The sequence below is a fragment of the Ambystoma mexicanum genome, chromosome 3p, assembly GCF_040938575.1.
Source record: "Ambystoma mexicanum isolate Mex_15411 chromosome 3p, UKY_AmexF1_1, whole genome shotgun sequence".
NCBI classification, from domain to species: domain Eukaryota; kingdom Metazoa; phylum Chordata; class Amphibia; order Caudata; family Ambystomatidae; genus Ambystoma; species Ambystoma mexicanum.
The window spans coordinates 411,159,687-411,179,865 of NC_090925.1; the positions used below are offsets into that span (position 1 = coordinate 411,159,687).

A 20,179-nucleotide genomic window follows, 5' to 3' on the forward strand; every position below is an offset into this window, starting at 1 on the left:
GTGCAGTTCAATCACAAGAGAATAGTGGTATACTCTGCCCTGGAGAGGCGGGAAGACAGCTGAGGGGGTCGGAGTAATGGGTCATTGTGTGAGCGCACTATTGTCCATTTATCTGTATTAGGATTTTAACTTGGTGACATCACCCTTAGGTCGGTGCATAGGACGGTGACGAGCTAGTATTATGAACTTGGGATTGGCAGACGAGGTGAATCAGAGGCAGTGCGCGGAATGCGCATGCGCAGAATTGTGTTGGTGTGCCGGAGAGTGGCAGCGATTGTGAAGGAGGGGCAGTTCATGGATCACGCCTGGTAAGGTTCAAGGCCAAAGGCTTGTAGAAATTGGAATATACAACCATTGTATTGTGACCTTTCTTCCTTGAACAGCGGATAATCGAAAGCCTTGACTTTTGTATAAGACATTGCCACCCTATAAAGAAAAAAAATGTTAAGTACAGTAGAGACTGGTCCAAAAACATGTAAGATAAATTCAAACAATGGCCGCCCTGCAGCAGTTTCTCCAGAGATGTGCAGCAATAGCTATTGACACATACAGGCTACTTAAAAGGGATAGAAATGGGCCAAACGCACGAGGGTGTTCGAGTTATGACACGTGTTCCAGGTGAGTGAGGGAGAAGTGACAAGGCGTGCTTGGAAGCTGAATCAGCATGAGCTGGAGGAAGGGACCCATCCCTTTGCACCTGCCCCTCCAAGTGTAATGTTCATGATACAGACGATGAACAGGGAATGTATCCAACTAGAGAACCGAGAGCAGCAGAGGGATTTCATATCCAACATAGAAGCCACCACCATAAACTAGAGAGGATAAACTCAAGATGTGGGACATCGTGTTACAAGCGCAGAAGTGAGCAAGGCAGTATTGCAGGGCACAAAGGCAGAGTTTGAGGGCATAGGCATGGAGGAATGGATAGCAGCACAGATATTCTTGAAGCTTAAATGGAAGACAACAGAGATAGCAACTAAAGCAAATAGAGCGTTAAAGGAACACAGAAAACGTGACTGGGCAGAACAAAGGACGGAGAAAAAGAAAGGTGGAGTTAGAACGTGAGGACAGAAAGGAGGAGAGAAGAGAAACTGGAGCGGGAAGAAGAAAAGGAATGTTTGGAAAGGGAGCATGAAGAAAATAGAACGATATGAAGGAGAGGAAAAGGGAGATAGCAGAGCAAGAAAAATGCAAGTTAGCATTGAGGAACGGGGCGGTTGCAGTTGGACAGGCTGGAGAGGGAACAAGCACGAAAGGAGTAAGATGAGCGAGCAATAAGGGTGGTCAGCGAACAAGTTGCCCTGGAATGGGAAGGTAATAGACGAGAGGCAAGTAGAACCGAACAGTCCAAATACGCAGGGAAGGAGCGTGGTAGGAAGTGGTGCCGCACACCTAGGGGCATGGGCAGGAGGTAGCACATATCACCTGCTGGATAGTGATCTTGGGTCAGAATCCAACATCGACATCAAGGAGGTTTAATTTTTCCTACGACTTTTGCAGCAACATGGACGTAGGGTCTGACGACGACGACAGAGTGGAGCAGATCAAGCTCCGCTACATGAGGACAGGTGTGGGAACATCATGGGAGTATAGATCCCATGGACAGGGAGATGGAGGGGCCAAGCTAGAAGAACGGGCACAGCAAGCAACCGACAGATGCACTACGCAATACATACATCAATAGTCTCCAGGATCCCCCAGGACACAGGAGAGAGGAGACTGCACATGCACATTCCAGAGGACAATTGTCAAGGGCTCATGACGGAAGCAAGCACGTACCAACAACCGAGCCTGTGGACATATGTACAGGCAAGGAGGACAAGAGAGGGCCTATTTAGAGCAGACAGTATCGAAGGGCAGCATACTCGCAGATGCCCCTACTAGAGAGGGGAGGGACGAGGCCTCAGTATGTACCGAGGAAACACACAGACAAGGAGAATGTTAAGTGCAGATTGCCATTCCCAAGTTCTGGAGCTGGGAAGTGGATTTATGAGATGGAGAAACTGACAGCAGGTCACCGGCTGGCAGTGGTTGACGTAAAGGGGTTGTTGGTTTCGATACTGGGTGATGCAGCTGATATGCAAGAGGGTGGGGTTCACAGGAGTGATGATACAGAACAAGGCACATAATGGGTTGCCATTTGCAAACTTCAGAGCAGCAGTTTGGCAAGCATTACTAACAGTACCCAGACATGTCAGACATCGGGGTTATTACGATACGAAAAATGCATGAGGACAAAGACCCTATTCAATACATTCATCAGAATCAAGAGCTTTGGCACTTTGAAACTCAAGAGCCTTGGGACAAAACTATAGCTATATTTGATCACATTCTAGTACAAGGCCCGCCAGAGCCAGTACATGAGAGTTTGAAGAAATTAGTACGAATGGAGGTGAAGGATGGCCAGAAATACAGCTCTGCAGATTATGGCAGGAGAGGTTCAAGCAAAAAGCAGACGAAAAGGCGGCAGATGTGGCCAAACTAGTACAAAAGATGATTTCAAAGTACGCAATGGAGGGGGCGAGGTATAACCAGGCCCGCCCCACAGGTACCAGCACCACAACAGCAATGATAACCACTACAACAGTATGCACCACCCATGGGAGGAGGGTACACGGGGGGGATGAGGCGGGTGTTTAGTCAGGTTCAACCGGGATTTCGAGGAAGGGGAGGATTCAAAGGGGGCGTGGTTTTGGACCACAAATGCATCACAATCAAGGAGGCTTTCAGGGATATGGCCATCAAATGCAGCAGGGAACCCAGGATTTCCCAGGGTGTTTTCCAGGGCAGGGGAAGAGACCCACCTCCGTGCTGGACCTGCGGGCAGCTAGTACACATTGAGGGTGTGCCAATTTAGAGGGGCACAGCAAGATTGGGGAGTGGACCCTTTCAATATGGGCCAGACATCGCCATTGCATGGATGCCAGGCATCGAAGGGAAGGTGTGGTGAGTACCAAACGAGTACGCATTCAGGCCAGAGACCCCACTGGATGAGCCAGAGGGAACAACAGTGTCCATTGAGATTGAGGCAGCGTTGGCAAAGGAGGATTAGATTGCAGTGCATGCAACAGATGACAATGCAATGGCGTGGAGAGCAATAATTGCTGTTGCAGAAAGGTGTAGGCTGACCACAGCGACAGAGGAGCACTTTGGAGAAGAGAAGATGGAAATGGAAATTATGTTTGAAACGCATGTGACATAATGGTTAAAGATCCATTATCGAGAGGTACCACAGAGAATGGCGATAGAGGTGCCACCCTCATTTTGGGAGGACGACATGGCCAAAGTATCAGACAGTTTATGGACCACAAGTTCTTATGATGTGGGGTGCATAAAGAGCAGAGGGGGAGGGAAGATCAAATTGAAACCAGGAGCAATTCTGCCAACAGTAAAACAGTATCCCCAACCAAGGAAGCAGATGAGGGCATTCATGAAACAATCAGCACCTTCTTAGAGACATCATGGTTCAATCAGAATCTCCGTGCAACACAACAGTGTACCCTGTGCGCAAGACCAATGGGGGGGCTGTGGTGTTTCATACAAGACTGAAGACCCCTTAACCATATTGCAGAGGCAGAGTACCCAGTAGAAGCAAATCCAGTGACCATTTTGTGTGGCATTCCACCAGAATCCACCTGCTTGTTATTGTTGTTTTCAGTGCCATTGCACCCAGACTCACAAGGTCTCACCAGCTTTATGTACCGCAACCAGAAGTTGAAACATTTGCCACAGGGGTACTGCAAGTCACCTTCCATCTTCAGAGTGATCCAGATGGATCTAGACAACATAAGGCACCGAAAGCACAGTTCTGCAGTACACCGACGACATTTTGATTTGCAGCGAGACAGAAGTTGAATGCAGAAGGGACTCCGTGAAAATGTTGACAGTGTTAGCTGAGAAGGAGTACAAGGTAGACTAGGCAAAGCTACAGTACTGCCAGAAGGAAGTTCTCTACATTGGGCAGTTCATATTTAAGGACAGCAGGCACATTGCCCCAAATAGCAAGAACAATATTTGCCATACCACAGCCCAAGACAGTGAGGGAAATGCAACGGTTCCTGGGATTGTGCAATTACTGCAGAGCATGGCTCTTTCCCTACAGCATATACACCAGCACTCCTGACTGCACTGAAGAGGCCCAAAGGGGAAGGCACTACAATGGACTGCAGACACCTTTGAGGAGTTGAAGCTCGCCATATGTACCGCCACAGTGTTAGGTACCCCGGACTACAAAAAATAATTCTTGTTCTCCCACACCGACGGTGCAGTGATGAAGGAAGTACTGACACAGAAAACAAGCACCGGCCATAAGCCAATTGCTTACTACAGTATACAGCTTGACCCATTGATGAGGTCATTACCCATGCAAACAATCCTTGGCAGATGCAGCCTTTGTAGTGGAAATGTCGAACGGGAAATGATATCATGCCTCCTATACTAAATGAATATTGGCCTACGCCAAGCCGCTTACGTAGGAATCCGCGTTGCAAGGTCTTGACCTTAGATCAGCGTAAGCTGCCATTTTAGGTCTATCCGCCATTTTAGATTCTCCCTCTAAAGTCACCCTGTGTTCTAAGATGGTGGAGAGTGTCATTCCGAATGTAACATGGCCGTCTTGACCTCGGAGTACAAATTAATATGTAACTTGCCCGTAGGCCACATGTTAGGGTCATGAACTGAGACCTTGTCCTTCGTTGACCTGTGTGTAGAGGATTACCTGAGCCAACGAAGCTAATCCGCGAGCATATGTTAAACACAATGTATTCAAATACCGAAATGTGTTCACTTGTTTGACTGCATTGTATAAAACTGTTTGAGAAGGCTCTACAAGAAATCCTAAGACATACTGTTGCCATTGTGACTTGTTAGTGAATGGATTAATGTTAAACCCTAGATGCATAAACTTAGCACGAACCCTAGATCTGTGATGTATTACCTGGTAGGTGTGCTGAACATTAGGTTTCTGATAGTATAAAAGGTGCGACTATTCCAATATACAGTCCCACTCACTGAGCACACCGAACAGTGCTGGAGTTTGTTGTGTTGTACTGAGGGCCGATAGCTATCTATTGCTTTGTCCTTTGAAACTGTTCAATATAGATTAACGATCTTTGCATCTTTTTTTGTAACCCGCGTTTGGTGCATTTCCTTTTGGGGTACTCAGCCTCAATATCTTCTCTCTTTTCACAGAAAGAGCCTCAGCAATGACAATGGGGTGCACCACCACTCCATGTGGAGCACACCCTGCTTGCGATAGTGCATGAGTTTAAGAGCACACTGACAACACAGAGCATCAGGGTATGAGGTCATACAGTCAAATGTGGTACTGAAGACGAGTGCATTGCAAGAGAGTGAACCCAGCCACACTTCAGGCATATGTCCTTCAGCCAGGGGACTGGGCCCATGACTGCGCGCGCGCACACACACACACACACACACACACACACACAAAAAAAAAACACACAAACACAGATTGTTTCAGTGAGACACGCAAGTTGGAGGAAGATGCACTTGAGGGGGCAACTATTGATCAAACTGATGGGATCAGGAGGAATGGAACTGCTGTAGTGAGGCCGAAGGAGGACTGGACAAGTGAAGTGGTTGCGAGTGCACGGTACCATCCCATTATTCAGCACAGGCAGTAGAGCTGGTGGGCGGAGGAGCGAGTTCAGAAGAGCAGATGGGAACCCAGTGCAGCATGAGCTCTTATTAGACAAACTGATCGACATGATTGCATATCCAAGGGAGCTAGCACTAGTGAAAAGCCAGGCCCACACCAACGGAGATGATGCGATTTCAAGGGGAAATGAGGCAGCAGACTATGAGGCAACGTGTGCAACATACTTTGGGGAGCTGTGGAAACTGAAAGAGGCCCAACGGCCCAGAAGGAGAAAGGAATATGGTGATGAGGGAAGGCTACAACAACATACCCGAGAAACAGATTATGAAATTGCAGGGGGTGGCACCACATGAGGAGAGAACTATGATTAAAACAAGGATGGTCCATGTCCCCAACAGACGCACTATGGCATCAAAACAATTACAGGGAAAGTGGTCATGCCAATTGATTTGTTGAAAATAACACTGGCACAAAATTATCCAACACACACAGGGAAAGAGGCGATTGCTGAACGCAAATGGAGAATCGTGGTTTTGCCCAAATTTGAATGAACATGTAGCCAATTTCATTAGTAACTGCTCGACTTGCCAGCAGTTTACAGCTGGACACACCCTGAGATTTGAGAGAGGAGCCATATCAAGACCTGAAGGACAATTTCTGCATCTCCATGTAGATTATGTAGACATGGTCCAAGTGTGCCAAGGATACTGCTACATTATAGTGGTTGTCTGCCCATTCTCAAGGTGGGACACTGTTCACATGCTGATGCTCTAAGAACAGCAAAATTCCTTGTCCGAGATGTTCTCCGAAGATGGGGCGTGTGCGAGTTACTGCAGTCTGACAACGGCCCTCACTTCGCCAATGAAATGTTTCAGCACATCACAATCCTGATAGGAATCGAACACAAATCCGCCTGTGCATACCACCCTCATGCAAATTGGGTGTATGAACGCCTCCTGAAGGAGTGCATTGCCAAAACTCAGAGCACCAAGAAAAGTGGCTTAATTGTTTGCCATGGCACTATTTGAGATGCACAACAAGCCAGGGTCCGACCACCATCTAACGCCCCACGAGATGGTGACAGGATGGCGCATGCATCTTCCCCTGGCTCCCTCGAGCATTGAAGGACTGATATAGTGCAGATGTGTTAGGGCAAGAGATATTCGAATATATCAATTCCTTGGTTGCTAGCACTTATTCTATCTCTCGCCAGATAAAGCGGAAACAGGGAAGGCCTGAAGAAAAAGCCACAGATTCTAATAACCAAGAGCAAAATATTGGACACCCACATTCAGTAAAGGCCGGGGGCCTAGTCCTCCTAAAGAACTTTCTGCGTAGATGGAACTCGCCCAGGTTCTCGGACCCTCACGTGGTTGAAGCATTCATAGACAGGGCTGTTCGGCTCCAGGGGGAAAACCGCCTGGAACCACATCCAGGACATCAAGCACTACAAAGCAGTGACCTCGCCCAGCAATGGAGTAACAGTGCTGAACAGGGCCAACATTGACGATCTTGATGAACTACAAGTGCGAGCAGATCTTACAGATTTAGGGAAGCCTGGCCATCCTATCGTCCAACAATCCCAAGCAGCTGAAGTAGCGACTGGAACACTTGTGCACATTGACATCTGAAACAGGATCTTGTGTTCTTTTCTTCCGCACACGCAGGTTGTGAACTTGTTCTGATGTCACCCATCACTGATCACCCAAAAGCATTTTTCAACCAATTTGTGCACTATAAAAGGAGACCCAGACAATTCAGAGCGCGATCCCCTGAAGTATACTTACTCGTATTCATAGAGTACCTGGCCCAAGCATACCCACAACTTGAACAAGGTGCTTATTTGCAGCCCATTGGTAGGTTTGCTTTTATTGGCAACATCTTGAACCCAAAAGGCACCTCTGGAAGCACGGGATTGTGTTTACCTCAGAACTTCGGATAAATAACTGGCAGTACAACACTATTTTCCTCTTGGCTCCATTTTCTGGTGACTAATCTGCAAGCTGTATGTCCAACAGATCTGAGGATTATATTTCTGAATGGCCTCTCGGGCCACTCTTAGATTTTGCCCTGAGGTTTACAGAATGACAGTTTAAGCAGTCTAGTGGTATGGTGAGAAGGATGGGAGGGGGGCTGGCGGATGAGGCAGACGATTCTTCCCATCCCAAGTGCGTTGGCTCGCTCTCTTTTCAACCTTATTACTTATGATGCCATTGCACAATCCAAGAAAATAACAAAAGATAAAAATGGAGGCAACAACCTTGCAGGAATCGCGGCTCGCTTCAAAACAGCCAGGGAGCAAACATACTCAAAACCACACCACAAAGGGAATTTGATAGTAAAACGTAATGCAATGCAGGTGGGGTACCAGGTGAACCTGGATGAACCCCCCTGACCCCCTTCCAAATTGACTCCGGAGGCCTGGAGTATTCATGGAAATGCTAGCTAGATCTGCACTAGGTCCTTTTGTTCCAAAGGTCATTCCTTTATACAGCTCTGCCAGAGGCCCTGCCCGTTAGGACCCAGGTGTTAGGATTGGCCCGGGGGAACACAAGCCATCCTCACAGTTGCTGGCGGCACCCAGCAAAGAGTCACTGCTGCAGTCACGCAGCCGCCAAGTGCAGGGTGTACCCTAAGGCACCCAAGATCACCCTGTCCGATATGGGAGCTGGAACCACCCAGTAGACAACCCCTTGCTCTGTGGGCACATGGGCCAAGGGAAAGCACAGGCCATGATCACATGGCAAGGCCTACAATACCCAAACACCAGTTTGCCATTTATGGAGTTTGCAAACATTCTACACAGTGCTGGCTGAGGATCCTTTTATTAACTGCCAGTCACGACTATGCCATGACACACACTTTTAAAAAAGGGCAACACCACACTCCTCCTTTTCCATAACAAAAACACAACAAACATGTGAATTGACATTACAGCCTGGGATGCATTCCAGTCTGTGTACCCATTCTGTTATGGAATGATCTATGGCAGAGTTATGGCGATCCTAAACCCCCCCCCGATTCAAACTTGTCACCCCGTAGAATCTTACTCTAGACCTTACACGTTGCTGGTGACACCCCAGATCACCTTCCTGGGCACAAAAAAATGGGAAGAACACATCCTCGTCCTCATCTTCCTCCCAACTTCGGATTTGCCAGCTGAGCCATGTATGGTCTGGTAGGTCTCCTTCCCACTGCTTGTCGAGTGTCCTCTCTTGAAGCGGAGGCTGGTAGTGGTGCTGCTGGGTGGGCCAGCAATGTGGTCGGACAGACCCTCACAAAATGGTTCCTTTCCACACGTGTCTCCTTTGGCCAGACACTCACGTGCATGTGGCATGCCAAAGCCACACAGTGGGAATAGGACTGTGCCTCCAACACCAGCAATCTTCCGCAGCCACTGCCCTTCCTATAAGGCCTTGCTTCCCTGCAATTTTCCTATGGCACATACGTCATCCAGCTTCTCCGGCTGCATGGAGAAGTGCATGGCGGACGCTCCCACTTCTGCCAGCTCCTGGGACTGGCACAAATCTAGGATCCTGCCAAATGTTATACCAGGCTCCAAGGACCTGCATCCTCAGTTTGGCCAAGCTGCAGGCAAAGATGATGTGTTGCCTTATCTTGTCGTCCTCGTTGTTGCCCAAAACACAGGATAGTATAATGTGTTGCAGCCTTCCATGGAATGCGTCCAGCCATTTAGTATTCCTGCCTTTCTGATCTCACCCTGAACAATCACGGTTGATCGTGGGCATGGAATACTCATTCAGCACCTCAATGGCGACTGCATATGATAAATCCCCAGGCTGCAGTGTCTTGAACAGTTTCTCAACAGCGGGATCCGCTGAAAATAGCAAGGTCGACAGTTTGCCCGCTCACCGAGATCAACAGAATCGAAGTAGAGTTCAAGATTTTCGACCCATGAGGTCCTCCGAGGCCCAAGGTTGGCAGGTGCTCCCACAACGTCAAATACACTCAGCGGCACCAGCTGTCCTTGTTGATGGTGCGCACCAGCACCCGCCTGTGCGCCATCCCAGTCATCTCCAAAGGCACATTTCTGAGGTTAATGTGACCTGTGCGGATGTGGAATGCTGCTGCATTTCAGTGGGCTTATCGGCACAAGGATCCGCAACCCTATGGTGTTCTCACCACCACACCAGTCCCCCACCAACCCAGCAGGTGCCAATGTGCACTATGCATACCTGGCTAGTCCGCGAGCCTTAGCATAGATTTATTGGGCCACAAGCAAAGTTCATTTTCTCATGTATGTCACCTAGTCCCATGAACAGATCACACAACAGGATGCTCCTTGCACCCCTATTTTGATGCACTCCTTCAAGCATGTGCCACCGTTCTGTGATCCCCTATTTGAGAAAACACTGAAGCGTGGCAAATGTGTAAAAGTACTTGTATTAATGTGTTTCTTTGATCCAGTCTTTCAACTCAGCTGTGGGCAAGGAATCCAACATTTACCTCCCTCTCTACATGTAACAGATTCGACCCGGAGCACACTGTCTTTCCCAAGCTTCCATGCATCGGCAGAGTATAGGCAGGCATATCCAAATGAACGCAACAGCTGTGCTATTGTCTTATTTTTCAATGCTCTGTGCAGGAGCACAATAAACTGCCCCTCTTCCACCACAATGGCATGGCAGGTACTGCGTCAGCCCTTATTAAACAAGCACAGATGGCCACGCGACACCCCATGACCTTGGTGTGAAGCTCCGAACCTGAGCAGATAGCATATTATATTCAACACTCCATGGCCTGGGGTCCACAGCAAAGGGACACTCATAACTGATGTCCCGGGTCTGCTTCAGCATGCAGCAGATCCTCCACACTCCATCTCCGACACCGGAGCACTCAACAGTCGCACCCATGCAACAACACACCAGCCAATGCAGGTATCTCCAATTCTGCAGAGCGGGTCACTGCCACCTCTAATCGCCAATGATGTTGCTAGGGGCATCCAGCAAAGAAAGTCACGGCTGCAGTCACATGGCCACAAAGTGCAGGGGGCACCATGCTGCAACCAAGATCATCCAGTCTGATATGGGAGCTGCGATCACCCAGCAGACAGTCCCTGGCTCTGTGGGCACATGGGCCTGGGGAACACACAGGCCATGATCACATGACAAGGCCCACAATAACCAGACAAGCATACCAGTTTGCCACTCATGTAGTCTGCCCCCATTCTGGGCACGTGCTGGCTGAGGCTCCTTTTATTAACTGCCAGTCATCACTACATCATAACACTCACTCTTAAAGGGCAACACCACACCAGTGAGCCGCCATTTAAACCCATCCCCTAGACATCTCCTCCCAGACCACAAGTTAAAGCAACCAGATCTTCTGATCCAAGCTCAGCAGGGATCCATAGGGCCAGCTTCCATCAGTGACAGGAAAACAAAAGAGGAGAATTGGAAGACAGTATCCCTCTTCAGCAATGAGTCATCTCTCTTGTACAGGCCTCTTCTCAGCGATGTGCACCAGCATATATTTTGCTTGACTTTGCAGTCTCCAAAGCACAGAAGCGGAAATGGGGAATAACTGTATACTGTGCCCGTTTTCAGGTACAGGTATTTTACCACCTCTCAGGTGTGCCACGGCAGAATAGATGGCTCACCATGGTGTCAGCCAAGCTTCTTCTGGCCATGGAGCTTGACCTGTTATGAGGAACATCAGACAACGGCGAGCGTCATTTCCATGAAGGGCTATGACATACTACGGCCACAACCAATATAGCGCACAACCTTGCAAGTGACTACACTCATATCTAAAACGTTGCGAGGCATAAGAGTGATACAGTGCTGTGATTTTTGTGATAGAGTAGTCATGGCCAATCAAAATCGGAACCCTCCGAGGCATGCTTGGGCTTCATATGCAAGCCAGATGATGAAGCTCAAGTGGTTCCAATTGTGATGTCCTTTTAAGAACAACTCAGCAGAGTGACGTAACTCTTGCCGGTTGTGCCCTACATTAATCTGGCACTTCATGTGCGCTCGGCAGAGCATTCGTGGAGCCCGGATGGGAAGCAGTGTCATCTGTGGGGGAGGCTCACGGTGCACGAGGAGGCCATGCTTACTTTTGGTGACGAGGGAGGTTGTCCTGCCTGGATGGACCCGCTGGGCTAGGCGGCGGTGAGATCTGAGCTACGGTTCGATGGGAAATCAATCACCGGCCGTGAAGCTGACACGTGCAGCGTTTTAGATTGCCATTTGATGTCGGTATAGTCATTGAGTTTGCGGCTCTCCTGAGGGGTGCTTGTGTGCCTTCCTGGCTCCATTTTTAGATTACACACACGACTGTGCTGGATGAATGGAGCCAAGAGGCACATGATATTTCTGTGCTCCTGGAGGACAGTATTTACTGCATTACAATTTTTTGGACTGTTTCACTGTGCTAGGTGCTGCTGGCGGAAGATTCTAAAGTGGACATCCTCTGTGGTGCCCCCCACATCTGCTCCTCAGTGCCCTATTTTTCTGGTTTCACTGATCCTCTCCATTGTGAGGTGGAGGAGCTGGCTGGTGCTCATTTTCTTCAGGCTCCAGTGTGGGTAGTGGCCCCTAGTTAAAAAAAGGGGGTCTCGTGCACTCACCAAAATGGCGGATGACCAGAATGAAGGAGCTGCTCCAGGCGAGGCCACGCAGGCTATGCAAGCGGGAGCGCAAATACTGTGACAAGGTGCTCTAGTCCCAATGCCCGAATAGGATATGCCAACGGCAGGATCCAGCCTAGGCCCCAGGTGGAAATTGCGGATTGACTGGACGTATTTCAAGACCACAGGTGTTGAGAAAAGCAAACCTATATTATGCAAGTCCAGCGGTGCACCACATTTTCAGTCATTACAGCCAGTGGATGAATCGTACTAATCATGCCCCTCACCAACATGAACTATGAGAGGTGTGTGATGTGCAGTGCGAGGCAGAAAGACGACAAACCCTTGGATGTTTTCCATGGCCGTCTCTGGCGCATGGATGCGACCTGTGCATGGGACAAAGAGCAGGGCACAATTTGTAAACCAACTGATCCAGGGTTGTGCATCTGGAAAGCTACGCCATCAGGTACTGCGCAAACCAGGCCTTGCGTTGCCCTGTATCCTTGAACTCAGATGATCACACGAGGTGGCAGAATCATGCACTTTCAAGATGTATGCTGCTATTCCCTTGCTTTAAATTGACGCAATCTGTGCTATAAGTCGTGGACAAGGGCCGAGAGGGGCCTGATGCCCCACAGTGCAGCCGAGGGAGAGAAGCAACAGGTTGCCAGAGTCGTGTTTGAAGTGTGGGTATGACCCTCGCACCCTACAGAGTGCCCGGTGAAGGGAGAAAAAAAACCAAAACTGTGGGAGGTGCAGGAATGCAGACCACTATGCACGCATGTGCAGGGATCCACTGGCGGTGGAGGTCCAGAGAGGTCCCATCCGTGCCGTATTTTTGAGGTAGCAGCGCCGGCCAAACGTGCCCATCGTTGATCAAGAGGAGGAAGGAATAGGCCTGGAGATGGAACATTTAGAGAAAGAACATTTTTCTTATCTGCAGCGTGAGCGTTCAGAAGGCTAAGGACAGGAGACAGCCCAAGTGCTTGGAGCAAGAGGATGGTTTGCCAGTGCTGGTGGGCACAGGTGCCTCGGTCAGGCATTGGACAAATGGTCAGGGAGCCAGGGAGATTGCACATTGACGAGTTCATCCGACCGGTCGCCCTGAAACATCTGAGAGTCCTGTTTCATATAAGGGAGCAGGTGAACAAAGATGGAGAATCTCATTAATCTGGACATCATTGAGAAGGTCGAAAGGCCTGATGTGCTGGGTGTTGCACATTGTTATTGCATGAAAGCCTGACTGTCTGGATATGCGGCTGCTAAACCAGACTATCAAGAGGGAGAGACAACATACCCCAACGATTGATGACATCACAGAGCTGCAGGGTGCAAGGTTCTTCTCCAAACTGGACTTGAGGGCTGGATACCACCAAGTTGTTCTACACCCCGAGTCCAGGTACATCACCACATTCACAACGTACTGAGGACTGTACATGTACCAACGCCTCCGTTTCAGGGTGTCGTCGGCTGCCAAGGTGTTCTAGATCATCAGGGGTGCTCTAGCAGACCTGGACGGCATCCTGATTGGCGGCAAAATCCTACTGTTCGCAAGGTTGGAGGTGGAGCACATGGCACATTTAGTCAAGACACTGAGCCTAAAGCTCTACAGAGAAAAGTGTGAGTTTCTTATTCCTAAGACTACCATCTAATGTTTTGGCTTTGTGTTCAAGGAAGGCAGTGTCGCCAGATCCCTGTAAGGTTACAGGCATCATGGAGGCCAGAACCCAGGAGAATGTGACAGGTGCACAGTTTTCTGGGGATATTATCCTACTGTGGGCATTTCATAAGGAACCTTTCCACCAGATCTGAGCTGGGGAGCCTAACAAGAAAGGATGCTAGATGGCAGTGGGCCCCTTGAGCAAGCAGTGTTTGAGGATGTGAAGATGATCCTCACGGCTGAAGACACACTGGCATTATTCGATACCGCTCTCCCATCGGAGGTGGTGGTAGACGCCAGCCCTGTTGGCCTGGGAGTGGTCCTGATGCAGATGGACACCAAGGGCGAGGTAAGGACCATTGTGTTGGTCAGGCGTGCCCTGTCTGACACCGAGCAGAAGTACTCCCAGATTGAGCACAAGGCCTTCGCAGTACAAGCATTTTCAGCTGTACATGTTGGGCAGACCGGTGACAGACCACAAGCCCCTGCTGCCTATCATTTCAATCATCCTAACCACCAGCCCGGATAGAGCGGTGGATGCTGGCAGTGTTGGAGTATGGTGCGTCACTGGTGTACTGACCCAGTGCGAACAATGTGGCTGACTATTTGTCACAACACCCCTAGGACAAGGAGGCGGATGGAGAGACCAATGTGGAGGCGGCTAATGAGCATGTGCAAATCATTGTTGAGTCAGCTACTACACTTCAGGAGCTGGAAAAGGCATCAGAGGACAATGATCGTTTCCGACTTCTCCGAGTGGCATTGCAGAAAGGGGAATGGAAGTTCATCTTGGAGGGCCTGGGTAAGAGGACTCAAAGAGGCCAGAACCGCATTGTAACAACTGTGGAGGGTCCGTGACAAACTGGCATTCATCGACTCTGGGCTGCTAGGGGACAGGCTGGTCATTCCTGCTAATGAGGTTCAGCAGGTGATCAAGTTGGCGCACCGTGGACACCGACGAATGGCCAAGACTAAAGCCTGTTTTAAGCAAAAAGTATGGTTTCCTGACCTGGAGAGGAAAGTTGAAGAATTTGTGGAGGGCTGTGTGTGGTGCCAGGTAGCCCCCGTATAGAAGGAATCCCCCCCCCCCCAATCGAGCCCATGCCTCGAGCAACGCAACCATGGGAGGCAGTGCATGCAGATTTTGGGTCTGCTGGGTGACCTTCACTTTCTGGTAGACCAGGGGTCAAGGTATCCGGAGGTAGAATTCCTGGATTATGTGTCATTTGACAATGTGGCGATGGCATTAGACAAGATCTTTGCAACTGTTGTGCTCTGACAACGGACCGCCATTCCAAGGGGAAAAGCTTCAGCCAACTCAGGACAGAGTATGGAATACACCATCGGAAAATTACTCTGGTCTGGCCAAGAGCCAATGGGGAGGCAGAATTGCTCACGAGGACCCTTACCAAGGTGCTCCGGATCGCTCATGGCCAAGGACAGGGTCTCAAAAGGGCCCTCTATCAATTCCTGACAGAATATCGAGCAATCCCCCACTGTTCGACAGAGGTGGGTCCAGCGGAAGCACTGTTTAAGAGCATTCAAGAGGTCTAAAGGGTTATGCAAATCATTTGCCACCTGCTCAGCTGAAACCTAGAACCCGCTTCCTTTACCCCTGCAGCTAGACACAAACATCAAAACCTTCAGAAAGACATTGAAGACCATCCTCTTCGAGTAATTCTGCTTCTCTTCTGTTACGCTGCTCATGTCCTATACCTTTTGTTGTCCTAAGAGTTCATATGCACCCAGATACCCTTGGGTTCCGGCGTGTTATAAATGAGTAAATAAACCAAATAAATAAGTGTCTGAGAGGCTTCCTGCCAGACACAGGGACCTGGAACCAGCAGTGATTGATGACGACTGAGTGGAGGACGAGAGAATGTCCAGAAACGAAGGCGAGAACTGTAAAAGAGGGCTCCGACCACACCTGTTTGCCACTGGGATGAGGTAACTGAGAAATTGGCACCCTCAAGGGAAACCATCTTTGCCGTATGAACCAAACCCCACGTGATAAAGGGGCCAATGGTGAATGCATTGGACGGGAGTGCCCCAGTCACACGAAATGCATGTTTTTTCAAGAAGCTGAGAGAAGGCACCGGGCTTGAGGCGTTCCACGGAAGAGAGCGTACAGAAGAGTCGAAAAGGTGGAGGGTCCGACTGTTCTGAGGTTCCCCTGGCCAAGGGGATGCAGGTGAGGAGAGGCTGAGCTGGGAGGGGGGCGGCAGTAATATCGCTTATGCCATACAATAAATGGGGCGCATCACATGCGCTCGGCAGAGCATGCGTGGAGCCCGGACGCGAAGCAGTGTCATCTTTGGGGGGCCAGGGGTCCTCGTGGCTGGCTGGCCTTACACAAGGAGGACATTCTTACAAAATGTTTTTCCTTTGCCTTCTTACTTGTATGCTTGAATTTGTAGAGGGGGTGGTAAACAAAAAGTACCAGGCAGCAAAGTGAAGAAAAACAGACCTGTATGAGCTACGCACACCTGACGAGATATTTTAATAGGCTTCGAATATTATAGAACTTAAAATTAGCATGGAGCGGCTGAGAGAAAACTACCTTTGCTTGATCCTGAAAGCACTCAAGAGGAGCTCAGACCGGATGGAAAAGTCTCTTCCGTCCTCCATCCTCCCGCCACTCTGAAAGCATGCATTGGCAAAGCCAATAGTTTTGGCGTTTACTGCTGTTCTTTGCATTTATAGGCACCAGGGGGCAAGGAGGAGTGTGCCAAGTTCCAAAGGTTGATGCGAGAAGGGACGAAGGTGTGAGAATGAGAATTGGAATAAAGGAAGCCATTGATGAGCTAGATGAAATTATGAGCGCAAACGATGAGGTAAGAAATAAAGTGAAAGCGTGAGCGGAATAATGAAAGAGTAGGGTGCATGGATGGGGTTACAGGGAGAGGACATAGGTTGGGTATGTACAGGGAGTGGGGGTTGTTTTAGGTAGAGAGTGGGGGGGTTGTGTGGTGGTATGTGGTGTCCTGTGGCAGAAAACGAAGAACAAAGTATCAGGGACTCGTGTAAAGTAGCCAAAAAGAAAAATAAATAATTAAAAAAAAAAAAAAAAAACACACACACCAACCAGCACACGTGGTGGGGGTTGGGGCAGAAACACAGACTGGAGAGGACTTAAATAATTGGGATTGGGCATTTTTGGCTGCGATGCCAACCATATCTCAGTTCAGAAACCCCCTTCCCCCTCTCTTCTGTGACAATGGTTTTGGCATTTAGCAGTGCAGAAATTCACCAAAACTAAAAGCAAACTCAGTATTTGATACTATGCAAATGGTCACCAAAACAAAAAGAAGAAAAGGTGGAATGTTCTAAAAGTGTGCGGGAGGAGACTGGCATGAATAGTTATAACTTTACATAAAAAGTAAAGGGAAACCTACAAATACCGCATATCAAAATACACAGGACCGGAACAAGCACGGCACAATTGTAAAGGCCAAGAGGATAAAGGGGGAACCAACAGATATGTCATTTATCATTTGGGGTTTTGAACATTTCCTTGAGCTCTAAAGATTCCCAATTCCGTGCGTAGGTCTTAGTCTCGATTAATTCCTTCTTGGGGTTTGTTTGCCACCCACACTACAAGTACCACAATTCAGAGAAAAACAACTAGGCTAAATAAACTAATCATGGGGTGGGGAAGCTCGAGAGGTCGCTGCAACGTAACTTACTGGCCATCGTGCGACTTCTGTGGGTCTGCGGAGCGGGACACCGTGTAATATAACCACGGGCATGGAATACAAGTTAAAAACACAACAGAGCTCTGACGTTTCACAATCATGCCAGGGAGGAGTAGCTCAACACAAGGAGCGGGGCGAGCACGGGGCCACACACACACACGTTTGTTCTGATGCAATTCCGTTATTTGAACTTAATATATAACTATAGCACTAAAAGAGAAAACAAGGAAGATAATACAAACAGAACGGCATTCAAGCAGGCTCACTTAACGTGATATGGCATTTATAACTTGTATAAGCATGAGAACTTGTTAATAACTAGCCTGCAGGTATTCATTTTTCATCCAATAACGTATTGACGCATTTGCATTGCGCCTACTGGCCTGGAGGCTTCCTTACCGGGAATTGGGCCCGCGGTGAAGGACACCGAGCCGTCCTTGTGAATGACCAGGGTGCTCTCGGTGTCGTGCAGCAGGTGCCCTCGGAACCACTGCTTGGGTCCCCTGCCCATCAGGTCCATCCTGCAGCAGCACTCGTAGCACAGGGCCCAGACCTGCTCCTCCCGGATGGGTTTCTGACAGCACGCCAGCATGGCGTTCACAAACTTCAGCACCACGCCTTTCTCCTTGATGAAGTTCGCCATCTTCCCGCGATGCAGAGCACTGACCAGCTCGCGCTCTGTCTGGACCGCTGCTACTCGGGGGAATAAGTTCACGAGCGCGCCCTGTTTTGGAATAACCCAGGTGACTGGAACCCGTCCAATCCTGTCACAGGTAAAGGAGGGTGGGGCTAATTAAGGTTGGGCTCGTCAACCCAAGCACCAGAGGAATGCAGGGCTTTCTGGAAATCCAAAATGAATGTATAGACAACTGTGTGTGGTATGGACTTCAGTGTGGATTATCTGCATGCTTCTTTATGCATGCAAACACGTCTAATGTCATTCGGGTGATATTCCTCCAGTGCTCTTTGGCTTTTAGTTTCATTTTGTTATTTGTAGTTTTACTTTTCCATGTTGGCATGTATGCATTCGGAAATGTCCACGGGGTACTTTTACTATATGTGGTGTGTGGAGCAAACCAACCCTAGAATAATTGTTACATTTTGTCATACCAGAACCAATTTTGATTTCACATAAATTATGTAATGTTTTCCAGGTAGCAGAATTTCCAATGGCCCGTGGTCATGAAATTCCGACTGCCCCCAACAGAGAGCTCCATTTTTAGCCATGTAGGAGTAGTCCATCAAATCCTTTGAATTACAATACATCTCATTTTCTCTTTTCCATTAAGACTCGCAGAACTATATGTCCCAGAATGCAAAGACAAACCCAACACTGGTCCAACTGCTCACACCTCACAGGGGGGGTTGCATACAAGCTCTGATGCACTCTGCAGCACCCCGGGGAGACTGCACCCTCGTATAGCAGCTCCTTTTTTAGATAAAAACAAAGAATTAAAAATCAAAAAGCGAGAAGAAAATGTTTGCCGTGTCACGGACAAAGTGGCACAGACCCAGAGATTTTGTTTTGGCCCAATACTAGGTGTGAGATAAGCCAGTACTGGCTCTTTTTTTACTCACCAGTATATATTTTGGAGTGTGCGGTTGGAGTCACGGGATACATTGTTGCTTGTCAGGTTCTCCCACCATTCCTGTTTTCATTCCACATTGCTTTCTGGTACTTGTAGTTTTGAGTCCGTGTTGGGGCCCAGCGTGCCTGGCTCTCTCATATATTTTATTAAGCTGTTTTCTCCTCAATCCTTCACCCAGAGCTACAGGAACCCAAAAGCCGTGGACTAACGCAACCCTGTGTATTACACACGGACTCCAAGCATGCATGCTCGCCTGAGATGCAGCGCCGCATGCCTTAGCACACTGTGGCCCATCACGCGAGACACTTTCTTATTTACTCTGACACAGACTGCACCTCTCTCCACTCGGAGCAAGGTCTCGTGGAGCAGACAGCGTTGTGTGTATGCAGTTTGCACAGCACTAGGAAGTCATTGCAAGGGGAACTTGGCGCTATGCAAATAGCAGTAACATAACGGAACATGGCGACAGCATGAATATCTGTCTCCTGTCCTCCTGGGCACTTCTAAACCGTGTTATGGTAGTAGCAAGCAAGGGTGGCCTGCATTATAGGATACTCTGGAGATGTCTCGTTAGGCCTCTGCACCCTGGGCATCTTTTGTGTGGTTACCTATTTTATTACCAAATGTCAAAGAAAAATGGTTGGGCTTGCTGAACATGTATAACATGGGGCCAATTTGAAAATTATGTCCAGGACCTCGTTTGTTTCCTAGTTCCGCCCTGGTAGTAAGCACCATGAAAGACATCTACATACCAATACACATTCATGTGCTATAAAGACTAAGAAGCATTGGCAATGCCAATCATTTTTACATGTGTAAGCATGGGTTCCAAGTTGTCCAATAACTGCCATAGCGGTGCTACCTGCCATAAGATAGCAAAAGTCGGTAAAAGGTGCTAGTAACTAGGCATATTATGGCAGGGCCTGGCAATTGCATGTGTAATGAATAGACAAGAGCCAAAACACTTGACTTTGCCAAACCTTGTTTATCAGAAATTCACTGGTAGGGCACACATACTGCTTA

At 48.7% G+C, this 20,179-nt stretch overlaps 1 protein-coding gene across 1 annotated transcript in view; it reads right to left on the reverse strand.

Annotated features, from left to right (window-relative positions):
- The window catches only part of LOC138580499 (protein spire homolog 1-like), a 1,163,133-nt gene extending 1,144,813 nt beyond the window's left edge, over positions 1–18,320 (reverse strand). Inside the window, exon 1 of the mRNA XM_069651091.1 lies at positions 17,967–18,320. Coding sequence (XP_069507192.1) covers positions 17,967–18,210 — 244 coding nt within the window. The 5' untranslated portion in view covers positions 18,211–18,320. The remainder of the gene's footprint in view (positions 1–17,966) is intronic.
- Positions 18,321–20,179: the final 1,859 nt, after the last annotated feature.